This window comes from Patiria miniata, unplaced genomic scaffold (assembly GCF_015706575.1).
Source record: "Patiria miniata isolate m_02_andy unplaced genomic scaffold, ASM1570657v1 HiC_scaffold_30, whole genome shotgun sequence".
Classification (NCBI taxonomy): domain Eukaryota; kingdom Metazoa; phylum Echinodermata; class Asteroidea; order Valvatida; family Asterinidae; genus Patiria; species Patiria miniata.
Window position 1 is genome coordinate 8,991,456 of NW_024037070.1, and position 21,381 is coordinate 9,012,836.

The following is a 21,381-nucleotide window of genomic DNA, read 5'->3' on the forward strand; positions in this document are numbered from 1 at the left end:
AAGGATAGAACACACAAAAAGAAAACTGTGCCAAAGTGAAGCTGTGTAGCCCCCCCCCCCCACATATTTTATAATGATTGCTATTATTTGCCTTTTTCCACTAGTGTTTATCCCCCCCCCCCCCCCAGGGGCGGATCCAGGAATTTTTGCCCCGGGGGAGGGGGGGGGGGGGGGTTTCATCGGCAAAAAAATCTGAAATATAGACAGTGTTTTTGACAGGGGGGGGGGGGGGGGGGCTTGTACCATACTTTCAATGGGGGCGCTGTTCAATCCGACAATTATTAACAATACATGTATATCACGAAATGGTGTACATACCGGTACATGTATGCCCCCTAACTAAGCTGGCTCTGTCCGTATTTTGTGCAAAGGCGAACATTATTGCCAGTAAAAACAATGTGGGTGTCGGAGTGGGGGGGGGGTTAACATTTTTTTTATTAATTTCTATGGGAAAACAATTTTTTTTACAGAGCTGGGTTTTGTTTTTACCCCCCCCCCCCCCCCCCCCCCGAATCCACACCTGCCCCCCACCCACAACATTTTTCAAAGAGTGTCCTTTTCGTATAAACGAGGGTCCTTTTTTAGCATGCCTTTTGTGAGTGCCCAATCCGGAAAATTGCGCAAATATTAGCAATTGTTCCTGTATAAATTAGATATATTTTAAACCACCAGTAGTAATATTCTGAATGCATTTTGTCAGAAAATTTAGACATTGTACATGGACCTGAAGTGGATAATATTTGTTAGCTAAAAAACCTGTCTGAAGATTGCAATTATTCATGTTTGTACAGAGGATGTAAACTGATGTACTGAAAATCATGTCGGACGGAATGAAGCATGTCGGACGGATTTTTAATAATCTTTCTCACACAATTGTAAGAAGCTTGCTTATTAGTTCATTATAAGTGCCCAGGTGGTAAGCACAGTCAACTACCTAAAGACCACTATCATTAAAATTAAGTTTCTTCAAACTTTGTTTTTGGGTCAACATAGTGATTCCGTCCGACATGATTTGTTCCGTCCGACATGGTGTGGCTTCAGCTGAGCTTAACTGAATATGACATAGTGTTGTAGAGAAAATATATACGTCAGGATAAGTAGTGATTGTTACTCTTCTTGACATAAAACATAGAAAAAAATTATCCCTCAAGTTTTGATAAAATCTGATTTTGTTTCTGAAATTCTGAGGAGGCTCATTTCTATCGATTCCGTCCGACATGTACACATTTTTCGTAATAACAGACAAACAAAAGTGTGGAATTTAGAAATAATGTTAGGTGTCATTACTTAAAATCTTTGGTGGTGTTTGAAATCAGAATAACATTTTAATGTATTCTAAAACAAAAATTGTTACATTTTGTTCTATCAAATTCCGTCCGACATGATTTGGGGACTTTTGAAACATGCCCAGTTACACCTGCATGTACGGTACATGTACAATGTAGATGAAAATACCATTGGGTTAAATTGTACTGTCCAACTGCTCCAACTACATGTACGGTACCGGTACATGAAAATGTATTAGGCTGCATCCGAATCAATTGTCTAGAGCTACATGTAGGTCTAGGTCCACGCCAATTGAAAATACGAGGGGACGTGCTGACAATAGACGTAGCCGTAGCTCTGGAAGCCCGTTTCGGACACGGCCTTATTGACAATGCACTTGCATGAACATGAAACTTTGAGAAACTTAAACACATTCATGAACTAGTACTACATGTATGTACATCATGTACATTATGTACATGTACAGTCTGGTCAAATTTACTACATGTGCCCGTATGCTCCTGTTAAAGTTGTACTTACCATATCCTTCCATGTTTACTGGTACAAACTACATTTCCTATACTGACATGCATAACCACTGCATAGAATGTTATCAATCACCGTATGGTGTTCCAGAATGTCAAAATAATAATAACTCCAGCAGGATCCCTGTCTGCCATCTGCCAGCTACCACCAGCCATAGTACCTCCCAGATGACCTCCAGCATGTTTGACCCTGTGACCTTTGCCCTCACGGCTCAGCATGGCACATGTGACTTGAGGAGGCAGGGGGTGTATTCCTAGGGCTGTTTTTGTAAGGATTTTGGGCCAGCGGTACCACACTGGGGCCAATCTTGTACACCACACTGCTATGGTCATATTTGTATAAATTGTACACTATGTCTATGGGTATAATGCGCGGTAAACATTTAATTAGTCACTTCACCTTGACTTTAGGCCAGTTAGGGAGTTCACGATTTAGTTTTGGTTTGATGATAATGAAACTCAACTTTGTTTGTGAAACTCAAAATGACAGGAAGGACCCTCCTGGAAGTTAGCTGGCCTTTTGGGATTCAGATTCATTGTTATTACATTTAGAGTTTCAGAGAAGTTTTTTTTTCATTGCTCATACACCAACTGAATTGGATCCATCCTTTGCAATTATTTTATGTTGGACTGACTTTTACCGTCTTTGGGGAGGATTCTGCTTGAATCATTGGAAACTAAAGAGATGGATTTATAGCCTGAATCTTGGGTTTACTGCAGCATAGACTACGGTTTACCCAAACATTAACCTGTTTGAATGATAATGGCTAACACACCTGGTTTTCTCCAGCATGTTTTATCGCAAGCTTATTGGTCTGGATCTTATTACATTAAATTGGTAATGATTAGGGTTAATGAAATTCTTGTATCAAGTTACGTGTAATCAATACACCACTGTTTGAATACACATGGCGTTTGCAATTCACAATCAAGCTGCACCATTAAAGGATGCTCGAACAAAATCATTCGAACTTAACTGCTGTCTGAACATACAATTTGATTTATATGTAAAAACTTTTTGGCCGACTTTTTTTTAAAGGTTTGACCCTTTTTGGGACATTTTGAGTCTATAACATGTCATATGTGCATGTAGTTGATGTCTGTGACAGTTTGTGACGTGTACACTTGAAACCAATGAAGAATGACAAAGTTAGCAAAACCTCTTTCATGGTGTACAGGTAGGATGTTTTGTAACCATTCTAGTCTTCTGCACTTCGCAACCATTCAAGTTCTGCAAAACCACTTTTGCCCATCAATGATCAAGTAAGCACCCACACTTCAAATTCCTTTGAGGTAATCTTCTGTGGAATATGGAACACTTCAAATCCCTGCACAATTCTTTTGTGCGGTTATTAGCAGGCACATTTGGTCACGCTTCACTGCTCTCACTGTTTCTGTGTGTGCAGTGACTCTCTGTGTGATACAGTTACTAGAACATTTCATATCCCTTCACCTGGAACTGTTTTATTAATCTGAATACTGACTTCCCACTGGGAGGCTTAAGGATGTTTTTAGGGTTGTACCTATGAAAATTGCCACAGCCCAAATATTTCAAAGTAGATTCGAGTGTGGCTTGTTGGATTGTGATGTAAACACTGACCTATTGAATCCATTGTCACTGTTGGCATACTTCTGAAGCCTTGACAGTGGGGTAAGCAGCTCATCGTTAGTTGGGGTGTCCAACGCTGACGATAACAACTGGAAGTCATCCGACTTTTCATCACCGACTGCAATTGGTAAACAATGAAAAAGAGAAAGGAAAATGAATAAGGGACTTGAAATAGACTGACACGGGGAAATGGTGCAACTCGGAAACCTGTGAACTGAAACAGATTCATTTGAGTAAGATATGGCGACTAGAAAGAAAAACACAAGCAATGTAAACGATTACACCTTGACGTGAATGTTACGTACATGTACCGGTATGATAGAGGGCGCTGTTCATAAGATCCAAAATGCAAGCCTTCCGAGATTGTGGTACAGGGTGTGCAGCACCTTTAAGTGTCGGTTCTTTTTTATGACAGACACGTTCATCACACATCACCCATAATCACATTTGCACTTCACAGACATAATACACTGATGCTATCTGTGATTTTTTTTTTTTTTTTTTTAACCACTATTTCTATTGCAATAATTTAGTAGGTTTTGATTGAGATTCTTAGCATCAAGCACACACAATTTTCAATGTCTGGTTTCACTTTATAATTTTACCAACACAATTTTTTTTTACTGAAATGTACAGATTTTTGTATGGTTTCGAATCGGTCAATAAAAAAGAAAAGAAATGTACCAATACCGTAGTGCATTTACAAGCAATGTACAATCTGTTCACGAACAGAGTCAAAAGCCTTCCCTCAACTCATGAACTCTTTGAAATCTTCTTCGGAGCTTTGATTAAGCCTAGTCAAAGGCTCATTTCTATTTTCTGGCTGGTCGATAGGAACTGAACCCCAACAGACTCAATCACATTTAATGGCGGCAACAAATTCCAGACTAGCCAGTGAAAAGAAATGACTTCATACTCCAATCTCGGAAACAATCAGCCGAGGTAATACACAAGGGAGGAATTCACTGGAAAGTAAATTGATTGACTTGGTTTCCAGTTGTATTGATTGGCGCTGAGACATTACATCCGGATTCTTTATTACAACATCAAAGGAATTTATACGTTAAATATTTCCCTGCTTCTTAAAGGGACTCAACATGAGATGTTGAGAATACTTTACTGTAACCTTCCTGATCCATCAAAATCTACCAGAAAGTTTGGAGGACTTTGCGGGATAGACCTTACGCATTAACCTAACTCCCTAACATGATTTACTAGGAGCCATACCCATCCTGGCAAATTCCAACACCATATGGAAAAATGCACACACACATTTCTGACTTGATTCTGGAGGTGTGCCAACCCAATGTAAAAGACTGTCAGTTTAGGGGTACTGTACCCATCCTGATGGATTCCAACAAAACATGCCGTTGGGGTTTGATGGGTTGAGTTCTGTTAGGCTTAAGGCAGAGCATACAGACAGAGATACAAATATACCAGTATACTGGTAATGGCGGTATGCAGAAGGTTAATAGCCCAAACAAAATTTCTTTACAATAAAATGTTACCGGTACTTGGGCAAGAAATTTATTTCTATATTCTTTATGTCTATAAACTGAACACTTACGACTCATTGACCTCAACTTTATGACTTTGGTTAAATACCCAAGGCCAGAATCAAATACCAAACCATTTAGGTATACAGCTTTGCTTACTACTGTAATGTGTACACCCCCCCCCCCCCATTTTTTTTGGGTCACTTGCATCACATTTCATCTCCACACACCTCCATTGGAATGAGCACAGGGGAAGTGGGATTCTATATTTGCATCAGAGGAATGCAAGACTCTCCGTTGAGCATGTGTAGTCAGGAATCAGTTAGATGACATCCACAAACAGGTGTATGGATGAGGATTTCATATTTATGAGCTTGGGTCTAGCACAGACTCATTCAGACCTTGTATTTAAAAGGCTGTGGTTGGGATATAAATCTTGAAGGAAGGAATGAAACAAGTGTTTAATGGCTGAGGGGGTGATGTGAGATCATGGAGACTTTCTCACCATGGCACGCTATCGGGAATATTCTGTGGCATCTACTCCATTGCTAATCATAAAATTGCAACTCAAACAAATTCACAATTAAATTTGATCATTGCATTGTTCAAAATACAGATGTCACCCAAAATGAACTACGGTACATGTACATGTACAATGTTGTAAGTATGTGCTAACCAGTGAGGAAATGTACATGTCCGTGTATTGTGTTTTATGTTTTAGTCAAACATACAAACATGCGTACATATGTTACAGTTATTAAAGATCGTGTCTTACAGTAAAGGTACATGTAATAGGAATAAAGAGCTAAATTAAAAATTCACTCCTCACGTAGAATTCCTCAAGTAGATGACAGGAATATTCTAGCACATCAAACAACAGTACATAAACAAACTCTACACAGTACCTACCGATTCAAAATAAATCTGGAATAGTGATCTCATCGGCACTGCATAAAAAATGAGTAGTCAACCACACTTGGTTCAAAAGGCTGTTCTGTAGACATTACAGGCGATATCAAGTCCAAGTACGGGAGTAAACCGCCTGATGCAGTGTGTACACAATCCTTTCAGCCCACGTCCCAAGTCCTAGAAGCACCTGTACTAATACACCTGTTAACAAACTCCATCTTTCCCGTAACCACACACCCATGCTCCGTGTTCCCTTTGCACTGAATCCAATCCGCAGTGTGTCCCACAGACAAACAGAGGCGTCTGTTTTATAAAGCAAGGGCACTGCTAGGGGGGCCTCTTCATCGCAAACAACATCCCGCGGAGAAGATGCCTTCCCACCATGCACTGGGGTTGGCAGAGGGGGCGGAGTGAGGCCGACTGACTCGTCTCAGCGTTACTTGCCAGGCAGTCAAGCCCAGCCAGTAACACAGTAGGGGAACCTGACCCTATTTTCTTACAATTAATCGAGGCCAGTGAATGAAGGCAGTAAAACAAAAGTGCTGTTGGATATCACATGCGAGGCTTTCCACACCAGCCCCGAGGACGGATTGGTTCAGATCGGATCGGCCGATCCAAAACCTACGCTTGTACCTCACGGCAGGATGCAAAAGTTATCCCCACAGATAGCAATCGGGAACACCACAACTACATACCGACTCAGTTATTTCCCCGTCGACAACTAATAGAGTTTTGATCAGCGCTAACAGCCGCAGGAATTCGGCAAAACAGAGTGGGGCGATATATTTGACAACAAAAACGCTGGGTCCTGGGCCAAGGAGGCATGCTGCCCATCAAGAGCCAGTCAGCGATCCAGCGGAGGGAACCCCAGGTGTCTACATTCCCACGACCTTTGGCACCTTCTCCAAACTACTGTTATCCCGTAACAGAGTGATTTGCCCGATAATTTGCCCATAATTATCACTAATGGGCATCAGTTAAGCAGCCACGATTCCATACGTGGGCTTCTCACACGACATGACCCTTGAGCTTTAAGGAAAAAATATCGAAACACATTAGGTTTTTAATAAAATTTATTTATCGATGAGAGAGCCAGCAGTGAGCTAAATGCTAGATAAATTTAGAAAATACCTGATATTAACAATACAAATTGCTCTCATCTGTACACAACTACACATGCTTAATTTACGATAACATTTAGTGCATCCAAATATTATTGGAAAGTTGTAATTGGGTGATTTTTTTTTTGGTACACTACATTGTACACTGTGCATTTACATGTGTATATATCCATTCATTAAAAAAAAAATTAACATTTTACTCATGGGGATATTTTTTTTAATGACAAAATAGATCTCCAAAAACTCCAGTAGCTCTAATCAACCGAGAAGTGCTTCTAAATAAATCTATGAATGGATAGTGTAATTCATTTACGACTTTGTCTGGTCCTAAAAATAGCTATGCAGGCAGTCCAAATATGTCTGCCCCAGTGAAAACAAATCGTCCGACGAGCGCTCGCACAATTTTTTTTCTTTCACATAATGTCAAGTTTTGTTGAGGTCTATTTCGAATCCGGACCTAAATCAATCGAATGTGACATGCGTCGTTCTGATTGCCAAAGTATCATGTTTTTTTTTGTATATGGGTCAGCTCAAATACATGTAGCTATTTTATGACGTTATTTGCTTTGGTTGCGTACGTGTGCAATGTTCCGAGTTCAGTGGATCTCTAGAGGCTGGGGCTGAGACGCAGTCTTTTTCTTTCTGTCCTGCACGATTCACAGCAAGCGGCCATTATAACGAGGTGCTCGGTATTTGACACACATGTCAACAATTTCTTCAGACTGCCGGGAGAAAAACACGAACACTGTCAAACTATTTGTATCTTGTAAGTTGAGTGTACATGTACATGTATGTTATCTAGGGAGTTTGACTTTCGAAAGCCTAGTGTACATGTAGATGCTATGTTTTTTCGTTGCCAAGGTAACTGACGACTGACGTACACATGTACATGTACACGCACAGGTAGCAGGTAATACCATAAATAAAACTTGCGTTGTTTGTGGTAACATGAAGAATAGGTATGGAATCTGTTGTATCCGAGTTTCTGAGAAGAAATATTTTCCAGTGTAACTTGATGCTTCTAAAAACATGCTCTTTTTTAATAATGTGAGTTCACAATTTGACAAGCACTTTTTTTTTGGGTGATACTTTTTAGCGGGAAAAAAACATTGATAACGAGAATGGACTGCTAGTATACAATTGTATACATCAGCAACTTTCACACAATACAATGGTAAGTGTGCCTACGGTACATGCATGTACATACTCACACCTTGATATCCCCCCCCCCCCAACAAAAAAAATAAAAAAAAATTGCAAAGCTTGTGTTCCCGCAAGAAAGAAAGACTGTACGAAATAAATGGTTTCACTCTTTATGTAATACATGTACGTACCTTCAAATACAGTTAAAGTTAGTGTACAGTTGTTGTACTGATCACAATTAAAGAACAGGAAAACAATACAGTACCCCCTCCCACAGTGTACATGAAACACCTGCTAATAACCAGCCAACAAGAATGCAGAGTGAACAACTCCTCACACCAGAATGGTCCTGACAAGGCCTGATGACTGAACAGGTCACTCAGTGATCTGACCAGCCCTACTGACCACCCCCCATGGGGTACGGCTTGATAGAGCCAGACCACATGTCCCCATCAGGTCACCCCAAGCAGGCACCTACCTGTAACTCATGCACCTGTACTCAAGCCGTCAAGGACAAGCATGGGAATCCACCAACCACACAGTCAATTACGAGTTATAGCTCATATAAAACAAAGGGGAACCCACTGCCTGTGCACAACGTACTGTACAGTACATAACTTGGAGTTCTGTTGCAGCCATGTGGCACTTCAGTATGCCACATCACAGCCCGCCTGGGACATGTGAAGGGTTACTGCACATGCTCAGTTGCTGGCAAAGCGACCCTTTGACCCCAAGCTGACCTCAACTGACCTGCGGGTTCAACTCATAGTGCTGTCTCCAAAGTACATGTGCAGTGTACACATACAGAACTTTAGAAATACATGTACAGTATGTACTGTACCCACACATGTTTAACACCTTTGTACTGTAAACTACATCCAAAAATGCAAACAAGCACAATAAATTTCACAGACAGGCAAGTAGACGTTAACGGTACATGTTCATGTAAATACCGGTAGTGCACATAAATGTGTGTGGAACTTGTAAACATGTACAGCATTCACATAGAGAATATCAATTATCAGAGGACTGCGGGTAAACTTATGGTCTGACTTCAGACATTTTTTACCACATCTGTGTAAACAATTTTGTACATGTACATCTATGATGTATATGATGGCTCAAAAATGATTGCACTGCATTGAAGACATTTTTGTCCCAAACAGATTTTTGTCTGACAAACATGTTCACCCACTAGGATACAGCATGTATTACATGTGTATGTACAAGTACATGTACTACGCGTATACAGAAAGCTACCATACTCTACCTCATGTGTAGCAGTTTTTGGACTTTGATATTTTTTCCCATCTTTTTAAATCTAATATCTAAACGCCTGTTTGTCTTTTGCTATCAGCGATATCTATCCATTCTTTACCAGTGCACAGTAGCACGTGTGTTTGGAGCACGTTGCCACGATGCTGCTGACAATCTCTTTCATAATGGCTACATTCACATGTGTAACTGAATGTTGACAGGACCTAGTTGTCTGGCCTTAAATGGGATTTGGTCTCTGTTTGCAAACCAAAAGAGCTCCAAAATAAATGAGGTCTCTTGTTCATGAAAGTTTACGAATTAAAAACAGCTTCTCTGTAGACAGGAAAGAAAAAGCATGGCCGGCAAGCAAAAGATTCAACTGTAAAATGAGTTACTTTGCATGGGGGGGGGGGGGTGTAATTAAGGAAAATTGGGGGGGGGGGGGGGGAGGGGGCTTCAGATCTGAATGCCAGACAACATTTACATGTACAACATCCTTGGTACATGTCCTGCATACTGTGTTACCAGTGACTGCAGTATTAAATAAGCAATTATAATAATATTTCGCAATTATTAGTAATTCTATAGAATATTACAAATATGCTTTTAGATAATTTTAATGAGTTATATTACTACTAATGAGTAATAATAAGTACATTTTGTTAGTAATGAGTAATAATTCCAATAGTAATTATTTTAATGAACTGTACAGCTGTCACGTACCTCCACATGCATTTTTATCAGAAACACATTTGGGCAATTCCTTGGTTACGCACGTTACATTTTCGTAACGTGAGTAACCGATTTTGTGCGTCTTGTTTATCATACATAACACATTTGTCTGGATCTCATCTTTGGTGCTTAGGTAGGTCTAGGTCTACTCTATCTACCATGGGGATAACAGTTATTAAACCTTTTCAGTAAGGTAATTACAGCCCAAGAAAACTCAGAAGTACAAAAGTACATAAAAAATGTAATGCAAGTAACCGTGGAATTGCCCATTTGCTTTCAAAACAATGTGTTAAAAATTGTTCCTATAGATGTACATGTACAGGTGCATCACTGCTACTTAACAATTACAGCAAGACACAAACAAGACGGTCTGCTTACATCCATCACTCACCAACAAGAAATGTAGGAGTTCCAACCCCACAGATACAACAACACCCTACCCTCATTATTGCCCACCCGGCCAATCAAACAAGGTCTTATTTATTTTACCAGCCAGGGACCCGGGGTCTCAGAGCCCGGCCATGATTGGTCAAAGTTGACACGGGCCTGTCAACAGTGACTAGGGGAAGGTGGTGTTGGTATTTGAAGAGAAATTGATTTATTGATCATTATGAGAACAAATTTAGTCACTGGCTGATGCCCCCCCCCCCCTACCGATTTACTGGACAATATTGAAAGGCAGGATGAATGAGCCAATGCAAATCTTAGTGGAGTGAAAAATGCAGGAGTTCAATACATGTATAGTGCATAACGTACGGTACAGGGCTCAATTTTATGCAGCTACTGGTACTTACGCTTGGAAAAATATGGTCAGGGAAAAAACCCAAATCAGTCAAGAACTAGAGACAGTCATTTACAATATTGCATGACATTTTTGGCAGGTTGCCAGAGTTTAGACTAGGTAAGCACAGCCATAGGATGCTAAGTATCGCTACTAATATACAGTTCATGTATGAAAGAGCTCCGATCCAGCATTGTCATACTTAAGCTTAATGTACATACATTTTACAGGATATTTTTTGTAAATTTTATGTTTTAGAGCCTTGAGTATTTATCTCCATCATGACCGGGAGGGGAGGGGGTACTGTGAAGCATCTTGTAATAGCTCCAGAAAGCTCCGTCCAATCTTCATGAAATTTGTTTGGTTATTTTTGATAACTTTTATCAGGGGCCAATATAGTACAAAACCAAATTCCTTAGGATGTCCATAGTTCCATGGAAACAGTTTTAATATTTAAAAACACATGAAATTGTAAAGTATGCACTTTTGTGAGTCACAACAATGTTTTCTTTGTCCAAACCTATCTGCATGTAGTATTCACTCTAGACTAAAATTCCAGGTCATGTGACCATCTACAATGCATGCTGGGAATCCACTATGGCAACTGCTGGTACGAAAAGCTGCTTTCCATTTTTCACCTTTTCTGCACATTTTCTTAAATGTGGGGTACAAATGGTATACAAATTTATAAAAAAATTGGGGGGGGGGAGGGGTTGGGGGATGCAAAATCAAATGATTTTGACTACATTGTACCTTCAACTTTTTCAAGGGCTTCTTGTCAAGATATTCGTCAAATAAGCCACCATCTTGGGACAGTCATTTCAAACTACAATGTACTTCCCCTCCAACCAATAATGTAAGCACCCCCAATAAGAACATCTGACAGTGACATTTGGCTTGAAATTTCATACCTTCACAATTACTGAGTAACATAAGACAGTTGGAAAGATGTCACCTGCGTTGGGTTTCTGAACACACATTCATGTAACCCACAATAGACATGAACATGTGTTCACAATCTGCTTTCGCAAGTACCCAAGTTTGAAATTTACAAAGGTGTCATGTTTTATTGGAGAAATATAGCTACACATTAACTTTGCCATCTGTGTCAGTCGCAATGCAATCACTTGTACTGGACCAACATGTATCTTAGCTAGTTAGAACACTATATTGCCAAGACCAAAGCAACCCATTTCAGCTCAATATGTACATTGCTTAATACAATTTGCAGGTAAGCAAACATGTTCCATCCACATAAATTGCCAGACTAATTTACACCAGTCTGGAGTTACCAATTTACATCCAACCCCAGTTTACATTCACAATATGCGGGGCCAATAAATCAGCGATGAATCACAGCATTGCTCCCACAAATCAAAACTGATGTGTGGATTACTACCAAGGCCAGTAAGGCAGGGTTACCCTTCCTAGCTTATCATTCCTAGACCATAAAATGGTAAAAGTTGCCTAGTTTCAATGGGAGACAGTTTCAGAATTGACTCTGGCATGCTGGGCTTGGCCCGTTTATTCAAGAAGGAAACCAAGGAATGTTACGACATTACCAATGATGAGTGAGGATACTGGCTGTAGAGGCGGTGGTAGCGGTGGAGGTATCGTGGGTTTCTTGCGTCGACCTCTGGCCATGCTTCGCCAGTCATCCACGGGTTTATACAATCTCTCCTTGTCCATCTTACCCATCATCGTCCCGGCAAATCATGACCCCCGAAAATGTCCGACCAAAAACGCCGACCCTGAAAGACTTCATGAGAGGACCAGTAGTACTAGCGGACCGAACATACACATGTGCATGTAAGCTCAATACCCCGCTGCATACACACAGCACACCACACAAACTGCTTGAACATTCCCACATTGCATTCTGATAGTCTCCTTTAAGCAATAAATCGTGCAGGAATTTTTTTCATGTGTCCCTGCCCGCCACAGGCTTGAAAACAGGAGGCCAGGAAATATGGGGAAAAAAGGGAGGCCTTGGGTTGTAAGGAACACCAACTGGGAAGTTGGTTCCAGTATTAATAAACCATGGAGGCCAGCGACGGCAGTGCAGTCAGTCGGGCCTAATATTAAATACTCCATTTCAGCCTAGGTGGAAATAGAAAATATGGCTATTACATATTGCGTTTATGAGCTTACCAACAGTGACGTGAGCCAATACCATCAGTTTCTGGTTGAAAGCTTCAATGTAATCCATCCTGCGCGAGTGTGTAGGCGGGAGGAGGACGGGACGACACTGATGGGTAGCAGCAACGCAGCAACGTGCACAGTCCAGTTGTGAAAGCAATTACGTCAATCTTTGGATACGCATGTACTGATTCACATCATGGGTGTCACAATACACAATACACCTTGACATAAATGTCTACCCAGACAATAAAAAGGGGGAGGAGAGACCAGATACAACCAGACAAAAACACCAAATATCGTTGTTGACTACTACTCAATCAAATAAAACAAACACCCCAAAAATCAGAGTCCGACTGTTTGTGAAGTGTACACGTGTGAACTCCTGGTACTTCACAATTTGCATTGCATGCGGAACATGTACACGACACGGGGAACACTTGTCCATATCTTGATTAAGCCTTAATGTCAAAGCCTCTCCGTTCTGGCTTTGGTCGTCAAACTTGACTACGGGTACCCTTAGCACCATGGCAATTGACAATTTACCTCAATGGAATGCAGGGCTGCACTGTTGGTTGGTCTGGTACTAGAGAATACTCTGCCAATTGAGTCAAGGGGGGGGGGGGTGGTAGGGAGGCGCAGAGGGGAGAGATGAGACGGGATGAGAGAACAGATGCCTGGTTGTTCGTCTCCGGGGGAATCATCCTCAGGAGCGGTACAAACTATCCGCCTTCGCAGCGGACTGAAAAGCAAGCTGGCTATACCAGCTCCGAGGAGTCAGCTAATAACGCCGGCTTGTCTCACTACACTGGATTTAATGCACCGATAATTCAATCTCTGACATTTAATTATGCATTCAAATACATTCTGCACCGCTTTTTTTTTTTCTTCTTCCCCCGGTTTAATTCCATTTCGAAGAGTGGAAAGGGCATAATTGAATTTTGTAGAGTTTTTTTTTTCCCTTGTGGACTGATGAAATTGATAGGGGAATCCATTAGTATGAATCATTATGTGTAAATAAAGATGGGGCACTAATACTGGCAATGTTTTTTTCACAGTTTTTTTGTCTGATTTCCAGACATCCTTCATTAAAATAAAATAGACTGATTTTCGGTGGGGAAGGGAGCCATCAAAAAATAAAAAAGACTTTTGATTAAAAAAAGCCATAATTAAAAGTGTCTTAACTATGTGCACTGTACATGAATTGGTATCCCCTTCATTTGCTCTTACCATACGCCGTGTTTTAAGCAATCGGTTTTGGGTGATTGATGCAAAATTCTGGTTTCAAAACAATTTGAGAATTCAAAATTTATAATCAGCTTAGTAGCCGATCCTTTTCAAACAGGGTAGTCTCGGTCCTTTATTGTGATTACCATTTTACAAGAACTAGAGATTCAAAAATAACTTTGATTTGGGGTTCTGTTGTTTGTCTAAAACTGTTCAGTATATATACCCCCAAATCAACACCACAAATGTGTCTCATTGAGTCAGTACTTGACTAGTTATTTTGATTTCTTCAAACTCAGCGCCTTATTTGGACACATCTGCACACCCCAAAAATCATTTCCATGATAAACATGTACATTTAGTGCTAGCAATTCGCGATCAACATACTACTACAACATAGTAGTTCATGAATACATGAACACTCACGAAACAAAAACAACCCCAGTCTGGTAGAGACACAACCCCAAAATATCCCAGGCAGTGTGGGATGGCGTGACACCACCATATGGTGGGCCAGCACAGCACGGTTCACTGCCAGGAGAAATAGCTGGTTGGCTGCCACTGATCTAATCAGACCTTGCAATTTCAAGGGGACGGCGTTAAAGGGTAACTCAGATAGGATCGGTTTCCCATGGAAAAACAAATTAATTAATGAGTAATACATGTACTCTTAAAATCACAATCTAATTTAAGCACATGCATGTACATGTACATGGGGAATTCCAGATTGGATCACTTTCTGCATGGTGCTTGTTTAAAATGAGATGAAACAAAAAAAATGTGTTTTCCAATTTTTTTTTTTAACATTTAAATTCCCAATTTTTATGGATGGGGGCAGGGGCAACAATAACATAAAAGACACGAAAGCTCTAGCAGTTAGCATCATAGTATTTACAAATAAACAGAAATGGTACCCCCTATGACTTAACAAAAACTACATAATATCCATTGTTATCAATTAAGTTTGCAAAAAATAATTAATGACTTAGTTAATTACAAGAGTCTAACAGAAAGATATGTCAATCAAGTCACAGTCATATCGTTTAGTATTAGTCGGAATGTCCAGCCTCAACGTGTGAACAAGCCCTGTCATGCAAACACTCATCGCTAACAGCTGCCAGGAGGGAAAGAATTCCTGCATCTTCCTCCTCTTCTGAATGCCATCTCCAGATTCTTTTACCAACTGACATTTTTCCAGAGTCATCGTCAAGCAGAGCACTTGCCAATTATTTAAGTCTGACCAAGGTGTAATAGACTGGTTCTCGGTGTCCTTAGCGCAAGTGAAGGTGATGAGCGTGTACAGTAGTGTTACTACTTTATGAACTCGAGAAATGAATCCGTCAGGGCCCTCGATGAAACTAGTACTGCATCTCTCAAGGAAGTTTCCCCGAAGATGCGCGAAAGAGACAGACAGAGATAGAGCAATCCATCACGAGTAATGATGACAAGTCTCAGCATCTGAAATCCTTAGAGGAGGCGGAACAGGGTGTCTGGATATGGGAGAACTCAACAGATCAGATAACCTACTTCACTGGAGAACAACTGGGGTACTCTAGACAAGGCAAAGACGTATGCAAGGTACTGTAGGTTCCTTCTTCAACATCAAAAGGTAGGAAAGCATGAGATTTACTTATACATGTACAATTCCTCCAGTTTCGATTTGATTCCTAGGGGTTGGGGTTAATGAACTCAATACAGACATGTACATGTACTGTATAAGAAATGTACACATACCGGTACATGTATCTGTATTGGATGTCAGTACCGTACTTGTCTAAACGAATCAAACACGGAGAAGCTCTTTTCGTAACAAATCTAGTCCAGATACATGAACATGTTGTATTTTGAATCAATGTACATACATTGTACATTAATTGGGAACTATGTAACACTAAGCCATACCTTGACATACATGTATGAGTTTTTGTTATGGATCATTGGATTGGTTGACTTGGAGTTGTACTTTTTTCAGACATGGTAAAAAGAAGGGGTTAACTTTTGTCACTGCGGTTTGTTTAAGAAAACAAACTTGCCAAGACTTCTAAAAATAGTCATGATAGTTGTAAATATTTGTAGCTACATGTATAAATGTGTATACAAATTTCATTGTACAAAATGTACGTGTGTACGTGCTAAATATAAAGGTTATCATATGTTTGACCCATCCACATACATGTACATACATACATATACATTGTACATGTGCACTTCTCAGTGAAATACAACTTTATGAACCTGGCACCCGACACTGTGACAATTTCATGTATCAGTTTACAACAATGTACATGTAACACACATGTTTACATGTAACACACAGAGTACAATGTACGTGGTACCGCATGTACAATGTACAAGTTCCCAATCATGTTTTTTTTTCTACGACAGACTAAACCATTCCATAGACCCAATTTCTAACCATATTTCAGAAAACAATATCTGCACTCTAGATGCATCACGCTCTAAGTACTCCTAGCCTGGGCAGAAAAATCAAACTATGGTAATATGACGCCCTCAAGGAAAAAACAACTCACACAACAAAAACCTCAAAAACAACTGGCCCCGTCTAATCGAGTTAGTCTAGCTCCGGCCCCCATGTTTATTCCCTAACGCGAGTGGGGAACATATTAGGAGCTGGTTTGCAACGGAATACCAGACCAAAATGGGAGGCAAATTAAATTTTCACCGCTAACATGTGTATCCCCATGTGGTGGAGGGGCAACGCCGTACTCCGGCAGTGTGGGAAAATGTGCTGGAATCTGGAGAGATGAAACTCCATGCTGGTTCTGATTATAAACAGGCTCAAGTCAAATATCCAATGTCTGCATGGTTACACACACTATAAAGCAACGTTTTATAGTTCTTTTGTTATACTTATGAAAAATATTGCAATATGGATTCTATTTTTATATGGCATCAGACATGCATCTGTTACTAGCTTCAATTTTTTAAAAAACATTCCAGACAGATGAACAGGAGTGTTGATATGATGAAAACAATAATTTATCACTTGTATTTCATATTTACAATGCATGCTCATTTACATATTTGAAGTCGTTGCAGTATCATATAGCATACAGGCATGTTAATGATGATGCACTTTGTGGTGTAATATTACTATCAAGAGCCCACTTCAAGAACTTTTACATATAATTTGGAGTCGAACTTTGCACTTTTCTTGAAGTTGAAAGGCACTTCAGAAGAGTGAGAAAATGAAGGGGTATAATGACTCCGCAGACGTACATGTAAAAACACAATTTAGATTGTCACTGAAAGATGAATTAAAATTTTAGATATAATTTTGCACGTTTTTGAAACTTAAATTACATTTTAAAACTGCGTTTTATTTACATAGCAGCACCTGCAATCAAAACAAATTTACCGTGTTTCATCAATTCCATTAACTAACACCTCAAATAAATTCAGCAAAGGAATTAATTTCACTTTTGGTATCAATACATGATTTGGACAATTTGGTTCACATGTATCCAAATCATCAATGTTCTAAAAAAAAAATGAGACAAGTAAAGAACAGAGCCAAAATCTTCTCTCAGAATTTTATTCCCTATAGTGCTGAGCTTCCTCTGCCTCGCACACGCTGACATTTGATACAACCCCTGCTCCCTTTTCCTCTAGTAAACTAGTCCAAATATTTGACATTGTGCCACTCAAAGAGCCACCACTCGGATTTGGTTCACAGCCAATGGACAGAGTTCAGGATTCATCTCAATGTGTTTTTGAGCTTTGGACATGTGTACATGCAGACTGATACTACATACGGTACACATGTACATGTACAGAATGCATTCAGAGATGGATGACAAGCAACACAAGAGGGCGCTCTTCACATTCTAAGACTGCAAAAGTTGAGTCAACTGAATTGTGCGCCCTCTGTGTGCCATACTGTACATAAGTATGTGAAGATATTGTAACATCTGTTGTAAAATACCTAATTTCCTGGGGGCAAAAAGAAAACAAAAACCAACAAAACTTTTTTTCAAGCCACTTGTCTATAATATATGCACTTGAGATTAAGTATTTGAAAATTTCCATTTGACAAAATGTGTTAAAAAGCAGTAAATATGCATTATGAATGCTGTTTTTTTTTTAAAAATTGGTAAGTTCTTTAGCTGTGTTGGAAAAATTGAGGTAATTATTAGGCCAAGTACAAAAAAAATACCAGACTATGTTTTCACCTCAAAAATCTAAACTTTGTTATGTATTTTGCTTTTTATCTTGGCACCATTTCAATGATCGATTTCACTTCCCGATATTCCCATGAATATTTTGACTCTAGTTATTAGTAGGATAGCTAATAAAAAGCCGGTGGTAATTTTAAACTGAAAAGTTGGCGGCCATTTTGATTTTAAATACTTGGCAGCCATTTTGGAAACAAATAAAAAATTAAAACTAAAAAGGCCCTCCCTTCTTTTTTTGAAAAAACCTGGACGATCAACTAGGTTTTCTTTTTTTATTTGGTCTTAAACACTAATTGAGTTAGCCTTGCTGTAAGTGTACAACAAACATGTATCAATTCTATTAATTATGGGCATCAAAATTGGTTGCTATCAATATGGACAACCTAGCGGTAGCAGGTCCTGTGCCAAGCGGACTTTGCTCTGTAGTATTCATGCAGAGCTGATTGTTGTATCACTATCAGGCACCCAAGATGAACAACTAAATGCTGCAATGCAATAAGCACAAGATAAACAATACCAAAGTTCACTGGCATTTGATTTGCAGTGTGAGAACTTGCATCTGTAACCTGTATTCTGTTGGCCCTGTGCACTTACATGTATCACAGGCGTAAAAATGTTTCAACTGTTTTGCCCTTTTTTTTCTTTTTTCATAGTCAAAATGATTACATAATTTCAAATTATAAATGTATCATGTGCATAAAATACAGAAAAAATACATGTAGACTATACAATACGTAACGCTGTATGTATAATCATAACTATAAACCCTTATACCGGTACATGTACTATGTACATGTAGGCCGTTTTGCTAGGAACCGCTCCTGAATCTTCCAAATTCAGACTGTACAGGAACTTGAAGTCACATTTTTGCCTTCCTTGTCCAGGATTCCAAGTAGCCAGCTGACCCTGGCAAGCTCCCTGGTCAGTTGGCAAGATGTCTGTATAGTAAGCAGGAGGTCGTGGGTTTGAGTCCCACCCGAGTAAGCTTGTGTATGTTTTCTTGCAAGCCAACACTGAGTACATGTACATATATGTGGTGTTAATAAAATATGTCTGCGAAGGGCAAAACCCAATAGAAGAAATTGTCCAAGTAAATCAAAGGTCGTCTGAACTTCACGTACCAACTCTTTACATACTGTACAATGTACCGTACGTGTGCATCTCAATACTGGTGTCCGATTTCAAATCGATGCAGAAAATGAAGCTTGGTAATCACATTGGCTTTACCAGGGTTTAAGCTGACTAAAATGGTAACTGTATTTACTCACACCTTAATTTTGCTTCAGAGCACACGTACTGCTGCAATTTCACCGAGAATAATTTCTTTGAAGAGTCACGTCGGGCATGGATTCTTTGCTTTGCGGAGTGAGTGCCCACGCTTCAGTCCACTTGGACTGATCAAGGGGCATAATAAATTTAATTGTAATGGAGCTGTACGCTGGAACTGGCTGAATGCAAAAGTGCATCGTGGAATGAAGGATTCCAACATTTAGTGTGATACTATTACTTTTACAAATTATACCAAACTTATAATGTAACACGGTCACGTTACCGCCATAGTATAGGCTTATGATGACGATGAGATGATGGTGAGCATATTTTGTACGAAGGAATTTTTGCATCAGGAAAATGTTGACATTGCCAAGGGCAAAAACCCAATGTTGATGTGCACAATTCATGTAAAGTATCGGTGCTTGCACAAATCAGCACAAAACAAATACGCAGACAATATTGTACTGGAACACATTAAGTACATAATAAAAATAATAATAATAATGTGATGTATATCCAGTTCGGAAGTGACTTCGGCATACAGGCGCACACACCACTGATTAGGCCACAAAAAAAAGTCTCCGGTTTCTGGTATGCGCACGCGTCGCCGTAGCCATGCGTGTCGGCAAAATGAAAAAGTTTTTTTTTTTAAATGAAAGATGATGTCTCAAAACCGCCAAACTCACTGGTTTGACTGGAATCCTGCTGCTGCATAATTTTAACGTGTTTTTAGATTGGGTTATGGTGGAGAATAAGCTTTATGTGGCCTCTCTGGACTCCCATATATTTGCACTAAGTTTAGTCGGGCACCATTTGCAGTCATCAGCCGACATTTGAAGCAAAAAAATCAGGTAAAAAAAAAAAAGCCGCGTCGCCGCACCACTTTTTGGGCAAGCTCCATGCCAGAAACCGGAGCCTTTTTTTTTTGGCCTTACTAGCGCCCCTTTGCTAAACACACCACTTTGCACTTCTTTCGGTTCAAATGGTTCCACTGTACTTAATGTGCAGTGGGCATGATTTAAACTGAACTAATTCTGAAGTGACGTCACACTTACGCACCGGATAGAGCCTTATACCAAAGTCATCAACCTTTTCATAATTGTTACCCCTGTTCGTCAGGCCATTATACCAGTTTTCTGCAGCAGCTGAAGATCAGCGCAACCTGGTTCCTACCCTCACAGGTTACCAATATGTACTCCTGGGTAGAATGAGGCAATTGTAGTAAAGTGTCTTGCCCAAGAACACAAGCCCATGTTCAAAGTCGAACCCACATAAGAATGCACATGAGTTGGACTTTGTAACCATCGGACCACTGTGCTGCATCACAACCTCATTACATCCAAATTCCAAAGTCACTTTCTCCAATGTAAACCAACGCTTTTTTAATTAACTATTTATCAACTAAGATCTGCACTCATTAAACTACATAATTACTGCCCCCGCTCATCCAGCCAATTCAACATTCAGCATGTACCACAATCTGAGCTTCCTAGGGAATACATACTCAAACCCATTGCCGGATGGAAATACCCTGTGTACTTTATATGTGTGCTTTAAAGACAATTAAGACCACATAAAAACATTTGTGCATCATGTACATAATTTATGTACAATATACAATTAACTTTAACTAATTTTTTAGAAGCATACACTACTAAGTTAACTCGAGTTCAGCATAAACTGTGGCA

At 39.8% G+C, this 21,381-nt stretch overlaps 1 protein-coding gene across 3 annotated transcripts in view; it reads right to left on the minus strand.

Moving 5' to 3' along the window:
* The window catches only part of LOC119739357 (serine/threonine-protein phosphatase 4 regulatory subunit 1-like), a 57,356-nt gene that overhangs the window by 29,144 nt on the left and 6,831 nt on the right, over positions 1-21,381 (minus strand). The window contains exons 1-2 of one of the 3 annotated variants that reach the window (XM_038214256.1): positions 13,011-13,083; positions 3,412-3,538 (exon numbers count right to left, since the gene is read on the minus strand). In XM_038214256.1, the coding sequence (XP_038070184.1) occupies positions 3,412-3,538; positions 13,011-13,068 (185 nt within the window). In that variant the 5' untranslated portion in view covers positions 13,069-13,083. Of the gene's footprint in view, positions 1-3,411; positions 3,539-12,421; positions 12,573-13,010; positions 13,084-21,381 lie in introns of those variants that run through there. The other 2 variants (XM_038214255.1, XM_038214257.1) reach the window with 2 other exon arrangements.